Below are 18,294 nucleotides of genomic sequence, written 5' to 3' on the forward strand. Positions count from 1 at the left end.
TGGTGATTAAAGGCTTTCTCTGCCAAAAAATTAATCTTCTGTCATAAATTACTCACCCTTAAGTAGTTTGACAACCCCAGGACTGCCGTTTATCTTCAAAACACAAATTAAGATTTGTTGAGGTCCGGGAGCTTTCTGACTCTCCCATAGACTGCAACGCAACCAACTTTCAAAGCACAGAAAGTGAGTAAAGACATCGTTGAAATAGCCCATGTCACACTAGTGGTTCAGCATTAATGATACACAGTACGAGGATACTTTTTGTGTGCAAACAAACAAAATAATGACTATATTCAACAATTTCCTGACTTCCGGACCTCAACAAATCTTAATTTGTGTTCTGAAGACGTGCAGAGGGTTGTCAAATGACTTGAGGGTGAGTAATTCATGACAGAATTTTCTTTTTTCTGTGGAGTAACCCTTTGACTTGTTTAGTGGGTTGCTAATACAAGGTAACCTCACTGTAAACTCACAATCTGTATTTGAAAGGTTATACGTAAATTCTCTACATTCTTTTTAAAGGAAATTTATAGTGCAATAGTCTACCTTGCAAAAATCTAAAGTATTTTATGAATAATTTGAAAATAGTTTTGATCATCGGCCGCAATTCATAATAAAATGTATCATAGCATTATCAAACGTCAGACTTATTTATATAGTTTGTATAAACAAATATTGAACATCAAGAATGACAATATTACTGTATCATCACCCCCTAGCAATAAAAAAACATGTTCTGTTAAAAAATTCGAATTTGCCTGTCATTTTAAGATGTTGTCCACTTCATATTCATTCTTTTTGGATTCTTCTGGCCTCTTTCTTTGGATGCATAGGTGTGGCACAGTCCGTCAATAAAAACACTCACCTTTGACTTATAAACAGTGCTTATTAACTGGTCGCTTATAACGTCGCTTGCCTTTCCAGTTCAAAGTGGCTAACAAACAGATTACATTTCATAAAATTAATCTGAGCCAACAGTAACTTGCTGAATGTTTGCTGTCTGACAGGTCTGTAAGTATGATTGACATGAGGAGTGAAGAAGATTTGTTGCCGCCCCATAGTCAAGTTCGACATGAGCTCATGCACAACCAGTACAACAATATGACAGAGGATGATGACCGTTGGCAGGATGTAGGTGTTTTGTACCAGCTTTAAATCTTTGTATTTAGATCTTGCTCACGTTGTTTCATGTTGTTTGTTAGTGGTCTGCTGCAGTATGTATGCGGAAGATAAGTATTTGACTGTAACCGTGTGTTTGTGTGTCAGGATCTGGCCCGCTGGAAGAGCCGCAGGAGGAGCGTGTCTCAAGACCTGATAAAGAAAGAGGAGGAGAGGAAGATGATGGAGAGGTTGATGAGTGGAGACAAATGCTCACAGAGAAGGAAAAGCATCAAGACGTACAGAGAGATAGTGGAGGAAAAGTATGACCATGTCCTGCCCATTTTTGACATATTTTTAGCTGTATTAAAGGAAAACAGCAGCCACTGGACCATTTTGTAATGGTGCTGGAGCTGAGAAACACTGTCCTTGGCCCTTTTACGATGCGAGTCCACTAAAACCCTGTATTTTATAGTGTACTAAATAGGCCAGTGGAAGGACAGGGTCTCACCCATATTTTCCCCAAGGCCTGCATGCATGCTATGAAGTTCTTAAAACTTAACCACTATAGAAAAGGTTAAAAATTGAGTAGTTTTGTACAGCCTTATTTTATTAAGCTCAAAGTATGTGTACAGTTAGTGTTACAAATGAAATAAACCAATTAACTTTGAACTTTTTAAAATCCTGCTTCTCTTTCTCTGTTAGGGAGCATCGTGAGAGGGACCTGCATGAAGCATACCGGAATGCCTGTACACCCGAAGAGGCGTCTGCTGTGCTGCAGCGTTACGCCCAACGCTTCACCCTCAGCGAGGCCATTCTCGAGCGCCTCAAACTCCCCAAGCTGCTGGAGAGGAGCGTATCAGCCGACCCCACCCGCCACTCCTCCCTGCCCGTCTCCCCTAATATTACCTCCAACCTGCTGCAGTACCTGCGACAACAGTCACTCCCCGCTCCCAAATTCACATCCACAGTTGAGGCACGGGTGACGTGTTTCATGGGAGATGTTGAGAATGTTGTGGGTCCTGCTCATTCACTGGATCCAATACCACACAGACAGAGTAGAAATGGCAGCGCTGGTACAGATAAGGTACACACAGCCATTGGATCGACATAAAATATTGTTGAAACATAAAATATTGCCATGCCACAAACGTTACTATAACCAGGACTACTACTGCATCCTGGGTTTAAAGGTTTTGCTCGAGGTCATATTTTAGTAGGAAATACATCTCTAAAACGTCTGACTTGTTCTGCATTCATAGCCAGTGATCATAAACATTGAGAATCACTCTAGTAAACTCACAGAGCTGCTTAGGAAATTCCAACTATGATCTATGCTAAGATATAAAACGTTTCTGCAAACAGAAGTCAAACATTTTAGAAACTCAAATCGTTTCTCATCAAGTTATTCCAAAACTTAATGATCTGGGCTTTGTTCTGATCATTTATAGGCCTATTCTCTTACTTTGTAAACACTTGTCTAATTTATTTCTTTTTTTATTGAACATACAAGATAGACTATTGCACTATAAATTTCCTTTAAAAAAGAATGTACAGAATTTACATATAACATTTCAAATACAGATTTTGAGCTTGCAATGGGGTTACATTGTATTAAATACAAATGCTTAAATGTAAACGTTGCCCTCTGGTGGCTGGAATGAGTAGTGTGTGTTAGTGGGAGTGTGTTGAATGGGGTCTAGTGTTCTGTTGTGTGTATGAATGGACTCTCTTTGTGTTGAAGTGCTTCTTACACAGACAAAAAAGACACACAGCATATGTGAAACATTATAGCCATCTTTCTCGCTCTCTCTTCCCCCCCCCCACACACACACTTTTTATTTCATTTTGGTTAGGGGCTACAATTGACTATCGGTTTATACGGAGTTAATGATAATCCTCACCTTAATCTCACTCACCCACGATTTTCATGAAAATGTTTCATGATGGTTTACTAGTGTGAATTTTTCAGGGATGTACATAGGTGCAGTCATTCACTGGCCAAGGCTTAGCTCATAAATATCATTTTAGATTGTGTAGAAATATGTCATAAATATGCAGTAGAAATGCATTAATCAGGTCTGCAGTACAGTATTTCCACATTTCCAAGGCAAAACTAAAATGTACAAACAACTCATGTCTTCCAGAATAATTGTAATTACACACATTTGAAATCCTTGTTTCTCAAGTTCTCGGGTGAGCTTTGTTCCATGTCATTCATGATGACATGTTTTCTTTGTTATACGCCTCACTCTCTCTGTCAGGTGGATGAGGCAATGTGGGTGAATGGAGTGAGAGATGATGATGTCCACGGCATTGAGGAGGAGGAGAGAGGAGGGCCAGAGAGACACAGAGAGGAAGATTATCTGCAGTTCTTCCCATCTCCCTGCCAGCACACAGAGATTAGACAGACTGATGCTTCAGGAGTCTCGTCCACACTGATGACAGAGGTGAGATGAACCAGAAATGTCCTTTACAATATCACATAATATACAATAGAACAAGACCTTGCATACTGTGATCCCACAAAATGAGAGTCATTGTTTTTCACCCTCAATCTTGAAACTAAACGGTAAGTGAACTATATTTAGTCTTCTGAAGTCATATCATAGCTCTTTGTGAGGATCAGGGTAAAGTTCAAATCATTATTCACCTATTTTCCTCCAGTAGGTGTAATTCAATTATGAATCCTATGGTGTCCTACATGAGTCACATGACGCATAGTGCACTACATGGGAGATGATCCAGATAGCATAAATATCAACATTAAAGTCTTAATTTCACGTCAGTATAACGCGAGCAGTTGCACTTGAGTGTCCTCTGGTTCAGAGATATGATAGCACAGAGCTAATCATATGCGCCTATCATACGCGCAAATCCGCTGAAAAACAAAACTTATCTGACCCGTTTCAAGCCTACACTGAATATTAAATGTTAAGGCTCTATGGAAGAGATCGGACATCGCAGTCTTGATGAGTAAAGGAGAAGACAAATGCCAGAGTCACTCACCAACGTAAATAACAAGCTTCAAATGACGCATCACTGTTATCACTGATCTTTTTATTCTTTCCAATAAACTTTTACACCACTGTGGCTATCACGTTGTTAAATAAAGCTTTGCCAGGTTGACTGTGCCATAAACAAAACGCTATTGGTTATTTTAAAAGGGACCGTGGCCACTCGATATCTCTCGTTGAATTTTCCAGTTGAAATTACATCAACACATCAAATAGTGCTGTGCATTCCAAGGCATTTCAGTGGGCCTTTAAAAGACAACACTGCGACAGCGTTGTGACAACATTGTCACAAGTATTATTTTGTTGTTTAGATTTTTTTGTCGCAACATAATTATTTTATTTTACAGTTTATTTACAGTATTCTACAGTTTTGATGAGCTATTTTTCTAAAATGTGGAAAAAATATGAATGAGTGAGTAAGTGAGTAAGTGTTTGAAAACTTTTGACCGGTAGTGTACGTTGTGACAGCGTTGGGAATATGGGTTAGAAACGACGTAATGTTTATTTTTCAAAAAAGTGCAGTATCCTGGTCACCGCTTCCTCATAGATGGACTATTAGCATAAGATCTGAAGTTAATGAAGTAGAACCTGACTGAAGAGTTTATAAGAGCTGCTGTTCAGGGGTCTAAGTGACTATTACTTTTTGCAGATTGAAGGAGAAATGATTCCGCTGACAGGTGGCGTTTCTATATCCCCAGAAGAGTCTGAACCAAAAACAGATGTAGCAGGTTAGTCAGCTTTGAATTGTGTCTCTTTCCTTTATAAAGCCATGATGAAATGTACATGAATGTACATTATGAAACTGCTTATTGAGTTTCTGCTAATGTAGTAGTGGAAATGAAGATGATCAAACGAAACAAACCAACAACATTATACAACCAAGCACAAAACATAATTTACCAGGATTTCATTAAAAGTATTTTAATGCTACTTAACCAAAACAGCAAAATGAATGCTTAGTTGAAAAAGATTGTGTGGCCAGTGGGTTGTATTTCATCAATATTTCATAAATGATGAATATATACTTTGCCATGAATATATACTTGACATTCCACTGAATATCACACATGAATGGCCACAGATACAACTGATGTCAATCGAAGTGAGTCTGAAGAGAATGTGATCCACACCGATGTTTACGCTGCACAGGTTAGTTCAAATTGAAGCGTTTTGTGTGCGCAATTACTGTAAATTTGGAATATAAAAATTAATAAGTTATATGTGTTAAAGCATTTGTGTGTATTTGACCTTGACCATGAATTTGGTTGTAGGTCAAAAAATTAGCAATGGAGTCCCCACAGAAATCAACAAATGAGTCAGATTCATCCATCCATGAATCTAACAGAACCACACCAATGTGCCAAGTTCCAACAACAGGTAAATCTAAAACAAATGAACTCTGCCAGAAGTAAACTCAACCCATTTTAGTTAACCAGTCATTTGTAAGCTATTAAAATCATTTGTTTATCAAAGTCCTTGTTGTAGAAACTTGATTTCATTGGTTTTATTTTCAGAAATGGCTGAGCAAGCTGATGGAAATGTAAGTAATAACACATCGACACATCTACCATCCAGTTCTCATCTTTCCGCATTTAGATTTTGGGGTTGTTTTAGTATCTTGCTGTTTCTCATTTGGTGTTGAATTAAGAATGAATTATGTGTGTTGCTTTCATGAAGTGAAACGCATTCAAAATACAAAAACAGATTTTTAGTAACACCATTTCCCTCTTAATTTGTTAACATTGTCAGATTTTCCCTGTGAAATGATCAATTACCCACCATTCTCCTTTATGTAATTGAGTATTGCATTTGCAATCAGCTCTCACAATGTGATCAGAAATATATTACAATTGTTGTGTTGTGATAGTGGGAGCTGATTGGTTTGTTTCAAAGCTATCAGCTTTAAAATGCCAAATGGGGAAAAACTTTCATAACTCAAAGCAAGTATAACAGCCAATGTAAACAGCTGATTTGTAAAGCCTGTTGAAGTGCTAAATGTTCTTACCCAGATGAGATGGCAGCAGAATTTCTCCATACTTCTCCCTCTTCACATATCCATCTTGTCTTCCACATTCTCTCCAGTAGAGTTGGTACAGCATGACTACCTTAGGGGTAATAGACCAACTTTCTCTCTATTCCTTCCTTCCTAAACCTTTATTGGTGTGATTTGGTTCGTCCTAGCGTGGCGCATGTCTGTCGTTGCGGACGGTGTGGTTAGGTACCTCCCGCGGTGCTGAATCTGATGAAGCATGCTGAACACTTTTCTTGGAGCCCTGAGGAAGAGCGCAAACGTCAGGAGAGGTGGCAGAGAGAACAGGAACGTATGCTTCAGGTACAACTAACTGCCTGAGCTGAAACTGAGACCTGGCCGAGCTTCACCAGCTATAAACGACCATGACTCCACAAACCAGACTAACCAGGCTTAAGAGTCTTAGGCATTCTTTTAACTCAGTGGTTCTCAACAGGGGGCCCCAGCTTCCAAGGAGGCCTCTATTTGACCAATATTTTAAAATTAGACAAAATTAGCATTGAAATACATTAAAAAACAAAACAAAAAACAAGGTATTTCTTATTATTTGGCCTAAAAATATATATTTATTATTATTTGGCTAATAAACATTATTCCAGTTAATATTTGGTCTAAAATGTTTTATTGGGTAGAAATTTAGAAGTTTTGTGAGTGGGAGGTGGGCCTTTGAATATTGTTGAATACAATGGGGGGCCTTGGAGTAAAAAAGGTTGAGAACCCCTTTTTTTAACTCTAATTGTTATCTTTGTAAGACTTTCAGAACAAAGTAGATGCATGTTTCAGTTGTTACAGCTCACGCTTTTGCCTGTTATTTTTTTTCCAAGCTGTGCACAGCACGATTCACAAATCAGTCACACTAATTCAGTCTCAGGGAGGTGATCGTAGATCAGATTTTTCACAATTAGCAACTAAAATGTGCAGGAAATATCTTGTACTTGACTATAACTAGGAGGCTCTTGGTTCTTCACTCTGATCTTAAAGGCGGGGTAACCGATTTCAGAATTATGCTTTAGACAACTGAGTCGGGCCGAGTACCAAAACAAACTTGTAGCCAATCAGCAGTAAGGTGCACGGTGCACAGGACAGACATTAGCCGAGCTGAGCGCTGACGAAAGTGAAAGATGGGGGTAGGGGTGTGTTTGTTTTGGTGATTTGAACATCAACAACGGCTAAGAGAAATCAGACACCCCGCCTTTAAGCAGCTGAACACAAAGAACATCTAGCATGGCTCATAAATCATAAGTGTGCCTGTCTGTGGGAGGGAATGTTCGTATGCTTTTTACGCAATGTTATTTAAAGGGGAAATCATGCAGATATTTATTTCTTTAAAAGCTTTTTTTACATTTTGAATCAGTGGCGGTTCTAGACTACTTTAACTGGGGGGGCCAGGCAGGGGCCACTTATGCTTTTAGGGGGCACACTAACATGTGTCATAAGTCATTTTTCACTGTCATGTGTTACTGTTTTCTCTAGAAGTAAACTAATAAGCTAATAAAACAAGTTCAGCTCAAATTAATGTTCCATGGTCATTTATTTCACAACACATTGTATATAGTCAAAATAACAATGACAACAATAATAACATTTAGGCACTTTTCTGCATCTTAAATGTACATACACGAATGAAAAACTACCCACAAACAAGATATCCAAAAATCAACTTAAGCAGTCATCTTAACATGAGTCACATTATCAGGTATTTCCTTTACACAAAGAAAAAAAAACATGAATTTCAAAATTTTCACATGTAATATATGTGGTTTTGGCACACTTTCATGTGAATGCCATGTTAACTAAATACTCGTGTAAAAACTCATGTTTTTCACATGGAATTTCAGGGTTACAAAAGTTGTCTGTCATGACTCTGCTTCTTCATGTCATGTTTATTCTTGGTCTTGTAGCAGAGCCATGACAAAGCCTTAGGTTTTATGTGGAGAGAGATTATTGTCCTTTCGGCCTTCATACTCTTTCTCTCCGGTCCCTTGTAAGTGTTTATACGTAGTGTCTCGTTTTTTATTTAGTTCAGTTTTTGCCCTCTCATGGGAAGTGTTTTGTTTTGATTTCTTGTTCTGTTTCCGTGTCCTAGTTATTGTTCTGTTCTTGCACCCCATCGTGGGTTTTTGTTTTGTCTTTTGTATTTATTATTAAAGTCTTGTTTTGTTAACCCCGTCACTGCCTGCCTGCGCTTGGGTTCTTCTCCACGCTTATATCGTGACAGAATCCATGATTGAATCCACAACATGAAGAAGCAGAGTCATGACAGAAGCCCCCCCCCTTAATGAACACCCCTAGGTGTTCACCAAGGGGTAGACTAACGGGACAAGACAGACTGGGAGACAGACAGGACAAGGCAAAACAAAGAAAACAAAATCAAGGACAGACAAGACACAATAACAACAGGACTAGGGTGGGACATCAAAAATAACAAACATGGGAGGGGGGGTGGGGCCAAACAAGGGCCCATAGGGGGCAGTCCATGGGGGTGGGGAGAAGTCCCAGTCCCCGGCTGCGCTCGAGGGCGCGGAGTCCTGGGGGACTTAGGGGGAGTCCTGGGGGGACAGTCTTTGGCCCTGGGAGTTTCCCAGGGACCGGCTTGGCTGCCGGACTGGGGACCAGCTGGAAGACCGGCTGGACAGGGCTTGACGCCGGCTGGAAGGCCGGCTGGACGGGGCTTGACGCCGGCTGGAAGGCCGGTTGCTGTACCGGGCTTGACGGCGGCTGGAAAGCCGGTTGCTGTACCGGCTGGGACGCCGGCTAAATCGCCGGCTGGGACGCCGGCTGGGACGCCGGCTGGATCACCGGACTGGACGCCGGTTGGATCACCGGACTGGATGCCGGCTGGATCACTGGGCTGGACGCCGGCTGGATCACTGGGCTGGACACATGACTGGAGAAAGGACTGGACACAGGACTGGACACAAGACTGGACATCGGGCTGGACGCCGGCTGCACCGGACTGGACGCCGGCTGCACTGGCAGGGTTGGAGTCCGCGCCCCGCTCCACTGCCTCTTCTTCTTCAACCGAACCGCAGGGCCTGTGGTCGGCTGCGAGGCAGCAGTGGAGGGCGTGGCTAGCTCCGCACCAGAGGAGTCTGTAGACACTTCCCTGGACGCCCTCCTTCCTCGCTTGCCACGGAGGGTCGTGGACGGTGGAGATGGATCGGCGGAGCTGGAGGTGGGCGGAACGACAGAGCTTGAGGATGGAGGAGCTGAGTCCCCCAAGGTCACGGTGGCCAGGACGAGGTCTTCAGGAACAGCCAGCGGAGAGGATACCCAGTATGGCGTAGTGGGCCATGGTTCGTCCCGGTTGACCACGTACCTGAGCATGTCACCAAAGTACAGGGGACTCAGCATCCTCATCTCGCTGGGCTTGAGGGGTTCGGTGAGACAGCTACCGTTAAAAATTACGGTAAGATCCTTCTCACCGAACCCCGTCTCTGCCGCCGCATCCAGAAAGGTACGGGCAAACTCCCGTACCCCCCGATCCCCCTGGCGAAGCCCGAACAATAACCTGGTCTGGCAGGCTCGCAGGGAACTGTCCATACCTGCTGGGTTCGTAGAGGGTTTGTGGATTCTGTGTGTATGCTGGTGTTTTGTTTGCCTTCCCTGTCGTGTGCCTTTGACCATGTTTGCTATGTTGCCTGTGTCCCTTGTAAGTGTTTATACGTAGTGTCTCGTTTTTGATTTAGTTCAGTTTTTGCCCTCTCATGGGAAGTGTTTTGTTTTGATTTCTTGTTCTGTTTCTTCTGTTCTTCTCCACGCTCATATCGTGACAGAAGAACCCAAGCGCAGGCAGGCAGTGACGGGGTTAACAAAACAAGACTTTAATAATAAATACAAAAGACAAAACAAAAACCCACGATGGGGTGCAAAAACAGAACAATAACTAGGACACGGAAACAGAACAAGAAATCAAAACAAAACACTTCCCATGAGAGGGCAAAAACTGAACTAAATCAAAAATGAGACACTATGTATAAACACTTACAAGGGACACAGGCAACATAGCAAACATGGTCAAAGGCACACGACAGGGAAGGCAAACAAAACACCAGCATACACACATAATCCACGAACACAAGACAAAGAAACAAGAGGGTATTTAAAGGGAATACAAACGAGGGATAATTAACACAGGGCAGGTGTGGGTAATAAAACACTCAGGGAAAGATAACAAGGAAACGAGATGGCGGGAACAAAGACGCGGACCGGAGAGAAAGAGTATGGAAGGCCGAAAAGACAATAATCTCTCTCTCCTAGGGGTGGAGCCGAACCCGAATACGGTATTCGGAAAGGCACAAATAGCGTGTTTTTTACAAATACTTATTTCGAACAAATACTTAAAAAAATATTTGTATTCGGGAACAAGAAAAACTTTATATCAAAAAGCTGCGTTTTCTCATGAGACCGCAGTGCATGCCCGCATGAGTGAGTGAGTGAGTGAGTGAGTGAGTGACATTAATGAGTTGGGGGTTTTAAAAGAGGTGACTGACACAGGCTGCTCCACACAGCAACAGAGAAGGCTCGGCTGAGCGAAAAAAGACTTCACTGCGTGCATCACTATTTTTGTTGAATCGATTTTTGTACCTTAACTGGGTTCCGGAGGCAGTTTATAACTTTCGGGAAGCGGAGTTTGATCGGGAGATTATTCCATTACGCTGCATTATTGACGTCTGCAGTCGGGTGCTCTCATGTTCGCTCTGTTTACTAGTGATGGGTCGTTCTTGAACGATTCGTTCATTTTGAACGAATCTTTAATGTGACTCGGGAAGAACGAGTCGTTTTAGGGAGTGATTCGTTCAGTCGCGCATGCGCATTGCGCAACATTCTATGGGTCCTGTACTGGAATTCAAGAAGAACGAACGATTCAAACCCGAAGACTCGAGAGGTGAACTAATCAATTCTCTTTCCGGCTCAGACTGCATTGGTTTAGCTTACGAAGCTGTCACGTCGTGAACGAAGCGAGTCAAACCCGAGGACTTGTCAGATATGAGGTGTGGTGAGCTAATCATAGACTAAAGACCCAGGTAAACAATGAATTAATCTTTTCTGTTTCTTATAGCATTATAGTTTTGTATTGTTTGTAATGTGATCAACGTTTGCATAAGTAGTAGATGTGTTAGGAAAGTAACATGTAACATTTTAATTATATTTTGCTAAAATGAACGAAATGAACGATATGACTCGAAAAAAGATTCGTTCATTTTGCTGAACGAGACTCAAAGATCCCAGTCAGTAAAATGATCCGAACTTCCCATCACTACTGTTTACGTACACTATAACGTAAATTAGAAGTGTAACGCAAAAAAATTGGATTTTTACGCCTATTTTGAATTTTACTCGAATACAAATACAAATACTTTCCCCCCCTCAACAAATACAAATACAGATACAAAATTGTCACGACTGGCAGAAGAACCCAAGCGCAGGCAGGCAGTGAAGGGATTAACAGATATTTATTTGAACCAAAACAGAAACAAAACACCCACAATGGGGAAAAACTAAACTGAGAAAAAAGCAACAACCATAAAACAAAAACTTCCCACGAGGGGGCAAGACAAAAAACCAAAGAACACTAAAAACAACTCACTTAACAAAACAGGTTAACGGACAGGACAAGGCAAGGCAAGGCTGAGACGCGGGGTCAAAACGAAACACCAACAAAGTAAATCCAAGAACAGGTGAGCACAGTACAACGCACAACCAACGTAGTACATACACACGCAATACACGAGCACAGGACAAAGAAACAAGAGGGTATATATAGGGAAGACAAACGAGGGATAACGACATGGGGCAGGTGTGAGACATTAACTAATCAACAAGCAATAACGAGGGAACGAGAGGAATGGGGCCAATGACAAGACACTGGAGAGAACGTATATTATTGTCAAACGGACAACAATATGTTTCTCTCCACACATAACCAAAGACTTTGTCATGGCTCTGCTACAGGACCAAGAAAAACATGACTAAGGAAGCAGAGCCATGACAGAAGCCCCCCCTTTAATGAGCACCTCCAGGTGCTCACCAAGGGGTAGACGGACAAGACAAGGCAGACCGAGACAAAGACAAAAACCAGACAAACATGGTGAACATGACAAGGGGTAGACAGGACAACAAGACTACAGGACTGGGGTGGCATAACAAAAATAACAAACATGGGAGGGGGGGTGGGCAAAACAAGAGTTCATAGGGGGAGTCCAAAAGGGTTGGGGGGAACAGTCCCAGTCCCCGGCTGCGCTCGAGGGCGCTGAGTCCTGGGGGACTTAGGAGGAGTCCCGGGGGGAACAGTCTTTGGCCCTGGGAGTCTCCCAGGGACCGGCTGGACAGGGCTTGACGCCGGCTGGAAGGCCGGCTGGACAGGGCTTGACGCCGGCTGGAAGGCCGGCTGGACAGGGCTTGACGCCGGCTGGAAGGCCGGCTGGACATGGCTTGACGCCGGCTGGAAGGCCGGCTGGACAGGCTTGATGCCGGCTGGAAGGCCGGCTGGATCACCGGACTGGACGCCGGCTGGATCACCGGACTGGACGCCGGCTGGATCACGGACTGGACGCCGGCTGGAACCGGCTGGACGGGCTGACCCGGCGCGGCTGGACACCTGCGCACGGCTGGAGCTGGATCACCGGACTGGACGCCGGCTGGATCACCGGACTGGACGCCGGCTGGATCACCGGACTGGACGCCGGCTGTCACCGGACTGGACGCCGGCTGGACACGCTGGACACAGGCTGGACACAGGACTGGACACAAGACTGGACACACGGCTGGACACAAGACTGGACACGACTGGACCGACTGGACACGGACTAGACACAAGACTGGACACGGACTAGCAGACTGGACACGGGACAGCCGACTGGACACGGACTGACACAAGACTGGACACGGACTAGACTACCGGACTGACACAAGACTGGACGCCGGCTGCACCGGAATGGACGCCGGCTGCACCGGACTGGACGGCTGGGGCTGGACGCTGGACGGACTGGACGCCGGCTGCACCGGACTGGACGCCGGCTGCACCGGACTGGACGCCGGCTGGACCACCGGACTGGACGCCGGCTGGACCACCGGACTGGACGCCGGCTGCACCGGACTGGACGCCGGCTGCACCGGACTGGACGCCGGCTGCACCGGACTGGTTGGAGACCACGCTGCCCGCCGTTGCCTCTTCTTCTTCCGCCTAGCCACCCGGCTGGTGGTCGGGTGATGGAAGGAGGTATACGGAACGGCTGGCTCCGGCTGGGACTCCTCGGAGGTGGTACCCCAGGACTCAAGTCTCCCCCGCTTGCCAACGAGGCTGGTGAACGATGGAGAGGCTGCCGTTGAACTCCCCAGGGCCACGACACCCATGACGCAACCTTCCGGGATGGACGCTAGGCAGGAGCGTGGAGCGTCAGGAGAGGAGCTGACAGGGAGGCCACTCAGCAGCTCCTGGAAGGATCCTCGGATCATCCTCTCGCGAATGGCCCGAGGAGGAGGTTCGACGAGACCCGCCAGGAAGTACGCATTGAAGAGCGCCTCTGGCAGAAAACCCCTCCGAGACGCAGATGTCCGGGCATACTCCGCCAGAGGTTGATTGCCCTGGGGTGGAATCGGGCCGTCACCCTTCTGGATCAGGGTTGACGTTGTCTGCCACCAATCGGCCAACTCCCGCCTGGTAGAGGCCGAGGTGCTGCCTGCTGGGTTCATTGAGGGCTCGTGTATTCTGTCACGGACTGGCAGAAGAACCCAAGCGCAGGCAGGCAGTGAAGGGATTAACAGATATTTATTTGAACCAAAACAGAAACAAAACACCCACAATGGGGAAAAACTAAACTGAGAAAAAAGCAACAACCATAAAACAAAAACTTCCCACGAGGGGGCAAGACAAAAAACCAAAGAACACTAAAAACAACTCACTTAACAAAACAGGTTAACGGACAGGACAGGACAAGGCAAGGCAAGGCAAGGCTGAGACGCGGGGTCAAAACGAAACACCAACAAAGTAAATCCACAGAACAGGTGAGCACAGTACACGCACAACCAACGTAGTACATACACACGCAATACACGAGCACAGGACAAAGAAACAAGAGGGTATATATAGGGAAGACAAACGAGGGATAATGACATGGGGCAGGTGTGAGACATTAACTAATCAACAAGCAATAACGAGGGAACGAGAGGAATGGGGCCAATGACAAGACACTGGAGAGAACGTATATTATTGTCAAACGGACAAACAACAATATGTTTCTCTCCACACATAACCAAAGACTTTGTCATGGCTCTGCTACAGGACCAAGAAAAACATGACTAAGGAAGCAGAGCCATGACACAAATACCGGCTGCTTTGCACACCCTTACTCTCTCCACATAAAACCTAAGGCTTTGTCATGGCTCTGCTACAAGACCAAGAATAAACATGACATGAAGAAGCAGAGTCATGACTTGAGTCAATCACCTTGCTGATGGGTCCTCTGTTCTATTGGACTTTCTTCATTCTCTAAGCTTTTGTGCATTTCTGACTTTTTCAGAAGCATCTTCTTTCTCCAGCCTTGACTATTATCTTTAGTTTTCTTATTGAAAAAGGACATTATCCTTAGAATTTTTCTCTTCATTTTAACTGCAAATGGAAAATTATGAAAATGTGTAAATGAAACCTAAAGCTCGACTCTCAAATACACCACAAGTAATATACAGGACAGTATAGAATAAACTGTATTGATTACTTGAACTCTGCTAATTCCTTGGGAATGACAGACCATTTATTTTAATTATAAGGCAAAAGTGCATTTTATCAAACATTCACCCCAATAAATGTAAGTTGCATTTGATCTCATTTCATTAACAAATAAAATTCCTTTAGTGCGTTACGCGTTCTCTGGCAGCAGCTGATTCTTTGTATAGGCACGAGTCACGACTGCTTTATATGTAGATTTAACATGCGCAACACCGGAAAATTTAGGTCAGTATTTTATTATGATGTGTAATGATATGCATTTTCGTTATATTTTTACAAAATATTTCCATTACATGTATGATGTAGACGTAATCTTGCTAAAAACGCACAGACTCGACATTGTTTGTAATGAGTGATATACTTGCTTGCGTAATCTTCCTTTTGGCACACAAGCATCGTTACTGCCACTCGCAGGACAAACTGTGCATTGCACCCGAAATTGCTCGGTTGTGGTAAAAAATTCCAGAAACGATTCCAGATTTAGGTGGGCCAGTGGGGTGCCAAGTGTGCTGACACAGGGGCACTGGCCCCCTCTGCCCCCCCCCCAGAACCGCCCCTGTTTTGAATCTTAAGATCTTAAAGCTGATGATCCTTAAATTCAGAACTTAATATGTTTCATCGATTTGCTATGAGTTCACCTTTAAAACCCCTGAGCCATCTAAGCCCATCTGATCACTTCTACTTACATCTTACCCTTATTCACTCCCTTTCTATTTAAAAAGAACAGAATAACTTTCTGGACGCCAGGAGAAGTGGACATGCAGTGAGGGGAGTGCTACCTAAAGCAGTCCAATATATTCACTGAATGACTGATATGCATGTGTGTGATAACAGGAGAAATATCGACGTGAACAGGAGAAGTTGAAGCAGGAATGGGAGCAGGCACATAAGGAGGTGGAGGAGGAAGAAAGGCGATATCATGAGGAGGTGTAGTTATCTTTGTAATGTTAATAGACTTTTGGAAGTTTGGTACAGTTTTTCAATTCTCTAATATGGTCATAATATTGAATCAATACATGCCTAGAGTTCATAGCTTGTTTATACGTTATGACGTTATTTGATCAAATCAAATCAGACTGAAGAATATTAAACGTCCTATTCAACCTTTATGGTATGGTGTTCATGTTTGGTTACTCAGCCAATGTTTATTAATAAGGGTGAAATTTGTTTCTCTTAAAAACTGTACTATAAAAAGAAAAATATGTAAATTCTTGAAAATATATAATAATAATTTCTTCAATAATCCTGATTTTTAATAATGAACAATTTATTACATCTTTTATTTTTTTAATGATTTTTTTGTGCGTTGAAAACAGGTCCCAGACCCAAACACCACAACAAGGATTAAATTGTGTGCGATCACATGTGTTGTTATTATTTATATATTTTTTATTATTATTTTTAAACTGTTTTGCAAGCAATGCTATGAGTCAAAAGAAACTCGTTCTTTTTTCCAAAAAAGTTAGTATAGCAGCATAGTGTGTTTTAATGATGCCTAAATTTATTTTATTTTACATTAGGCTGACTTTTACAAATGACAAACTAAATCACAATATCTGGGCAAAATTCAGAAAACTGGTGGCTTTTACAGTTTTAGTTATGCTGCAACCAACTTTCCCTGAAATTAGGTTGAGCCACAGCTTAATAACCGCAAGGTAATTAAATATATACACTACTTACGTGACTGATGAGGGGCTATACTGTTACTTGTAAGTCGCTTTGGATAAAAGGTCTGCCAAATGAATGAATAAATGTAAAAAAAAAAATAATGAACAGAAATTCACCAGCATAGCTGCATAGCGTAGCTAATAATTTTCTGTGAGAAATGTAAATGCTTTTTGCAAGTGTCCCAGTGAACGTCATTTTCTGTCAGTACAGGAGCGGAAAATACTGGAAGAGACTGTGACCCCACTGACCCCTTACACATCGATTACACCTTCAGCCCTTGGCATCACCCATAGCATCACCCATTCCCAGCCTGAGCAAGAGCGCCAGCAGAGGGCACAAGAGACACAGGTATGAGTTACAGGATTTACAGTAACAGTGCTTCAGCATATTAAAGATACTGATAGTATTTCGCATGTCAGCGCTCAGAGGTCTGCAGGCAAGGAGAAAACATCATCGGTGATGCAGCCCAAAGACAGACGTCTTTACAGATGACAGTAAGGTCTGGGAACAAACTTTAAGGGCTTTATCCAAAAATGCAAATTCCTCCCTTCATGTGTCACTTCAAACCCATTTGCTGTCAAGTTTCAAAATAAACAAAAAAGGCCATTGTTTTTCATCATCATTGAACATAGATTTCAGATGCAATTGCTTGTCTTAACTAAATGTTGGTGTGTCAGTCCAGTTATACTGAATAGAAAATGAATTCATTAATCAGACTCGCATCTGTTTCTCACCACATCTTATAGGTTGCATGAGGGTAAATAAATAATTAGAAAATTTTCATTTTTGGATGAATTGTTCTTTTTATCCATTTTATACCCATGAGTATAAAATATTATAAAAACATATTGTTTTCTAATGCCTCAAGATTTTTATCATTTGCATACTCACTTTTTCATGTATTAGTTCTCCACCCCAAGGCCATGGGTCTGTGGATCAGTCCTATGGCCAGAGAGGACCAGAAGACAAGAACCGAGAGAAACCGACTACATTGCAGTCTGGTCATGGTGAGTTTAGTCTCACCAACTTGTTTACTTGCTAATTTTGAATATATTTCAAAAATAGTTTTGACTTGATAAAATCTGATTAAAATGTGATGTGACTGATTAAATATTAGACACCATAATTTTTATAAATTGCATTGATGCCAGACTGTGTGTGACTGAAGCTTGCCATTTTCACCAGTTCTTGATATTTCTGTATGCAAGTACAGAAGATTTATTAGTATGTTATAAATAATCAAGATTACACTTGTGAAGCTATGTGTGCATTTTAAAGAATTTCATGCCCTGCCTTTAAATGGTTCAGTCATGATGTTTTGAATATAATTATGATGTTTTGAATATAGTTATGATGTTTTGAACATAAATGGGGAAAAAAAATCTGAAAGGTGTTTATTTTCAAATTTTGTCAAACAAAGATGTTTAAAAAACATTTGTATAAATCAAATGTTCAGAAAAAAAAATATTTGACATGTTTGACAAGTGTTGATATTAAAAGTTTATTGTTTGTACCTGATTCTTTGTTGTTTTTCATAGTGTGATTTTTAGCTAATTGTATTGAATCCATTTAGGATCAATTTGAATCAGTTCATACAAGATGTATCCAAAATCGAACAGTGCATTATTCTTTGTTACAGATGTGCCACTGAGCAACAGACAACAATCGCAGCAAGCTGAGACCTGGAAGAAGAATACATCACAGACAAAACCTGGTGGACGCAAAAGGTGTGTGTGTGCAATCTTGCGACATTT

At 42.5% G+C, this 18,294-nt stretch overlaps 1 protein-coding gene across 6 annotated transcripts in view; it reads left to right on the forward strand.

Annotated features, from left to right (window-relative positions):
* Positions 1-18,294, forward strand: part of limch1b (LIM and calponin homology domains 1b) — a 49,189-nt gene that overhangs the window by 22,294 nt on the left and 8,601 nt on the right. For 3 of the 6 annotated variants that reach the window (XM_057326625.1, XM_057326627.1, XM_057326624.1), the window contains 14 exons: positions 1,008-1,131; positions 1,267-1,421; positions 1,804-2,185; positions 3,363-3,548; positions 4,765-4,843; positions 5,197-5,264; positions 5,387-5,492; positions 5,630-5,655; positions 6,334-6,447; positions 15,707-15,799; positions 16,751-16,888; positions 16,960-17,039; positions 17,447-17,547; positions 18,180-18,267. In XM_057326625.1, the coding sequence (XP_057182608.1) occupies positions 1,008-1,131; positions 1,267-1,421; positions 1,804-2,185; positions 3,363-3,548; positions 4,765-4,843; positions 5,197-5,264; positions 5,387-5,492; positions 5,630-5,655; positions 6,334-6,447; positions 15,707-15,799; positions 16,751-16,888; positions 16,960-17,039; positions 17,447-17,547; positions 18,180-18,267 (1,740 nt within the window). The remainder of the gene's footprint in view (positions 1-1,007; positions 1,132-1,266; positions 1,422-1,803; positions 2,186-3,362; positions 3,549-4,764; positions 4,844-5,196; positions 5,265-5,386; positions 5,493-5,629; positions 5,656-6,333; positions 6,448-15,706; positions 15,800-16,750; positions 16,889-16,959; positions 17,040-17,446; positions 17,548-18,179; positions 18,268-18,294) is intronic. The other 3 variants (XR_008962183.1, XR_008962184.1, XM_057326626.1) reach the window with 2 other exon arrangements.

Source organism: Triplophysa rosa, unplaced genomic scaffold, assembly GCF_024868665.1.
Source record: "Triplophysa rosa unplaced genomic scaffold, Trosa_1v2 scaffold116_ERROPOS1553232+, whole genome shotgun sequence".
In the NCBI taxonomy this organism is placed as follows: Eukaryota; Metazoa; Chordata; class Actinopteri; order Cypriniformes; family Nemacheilidae; genus Triplophysa; species Triplophysa rosa.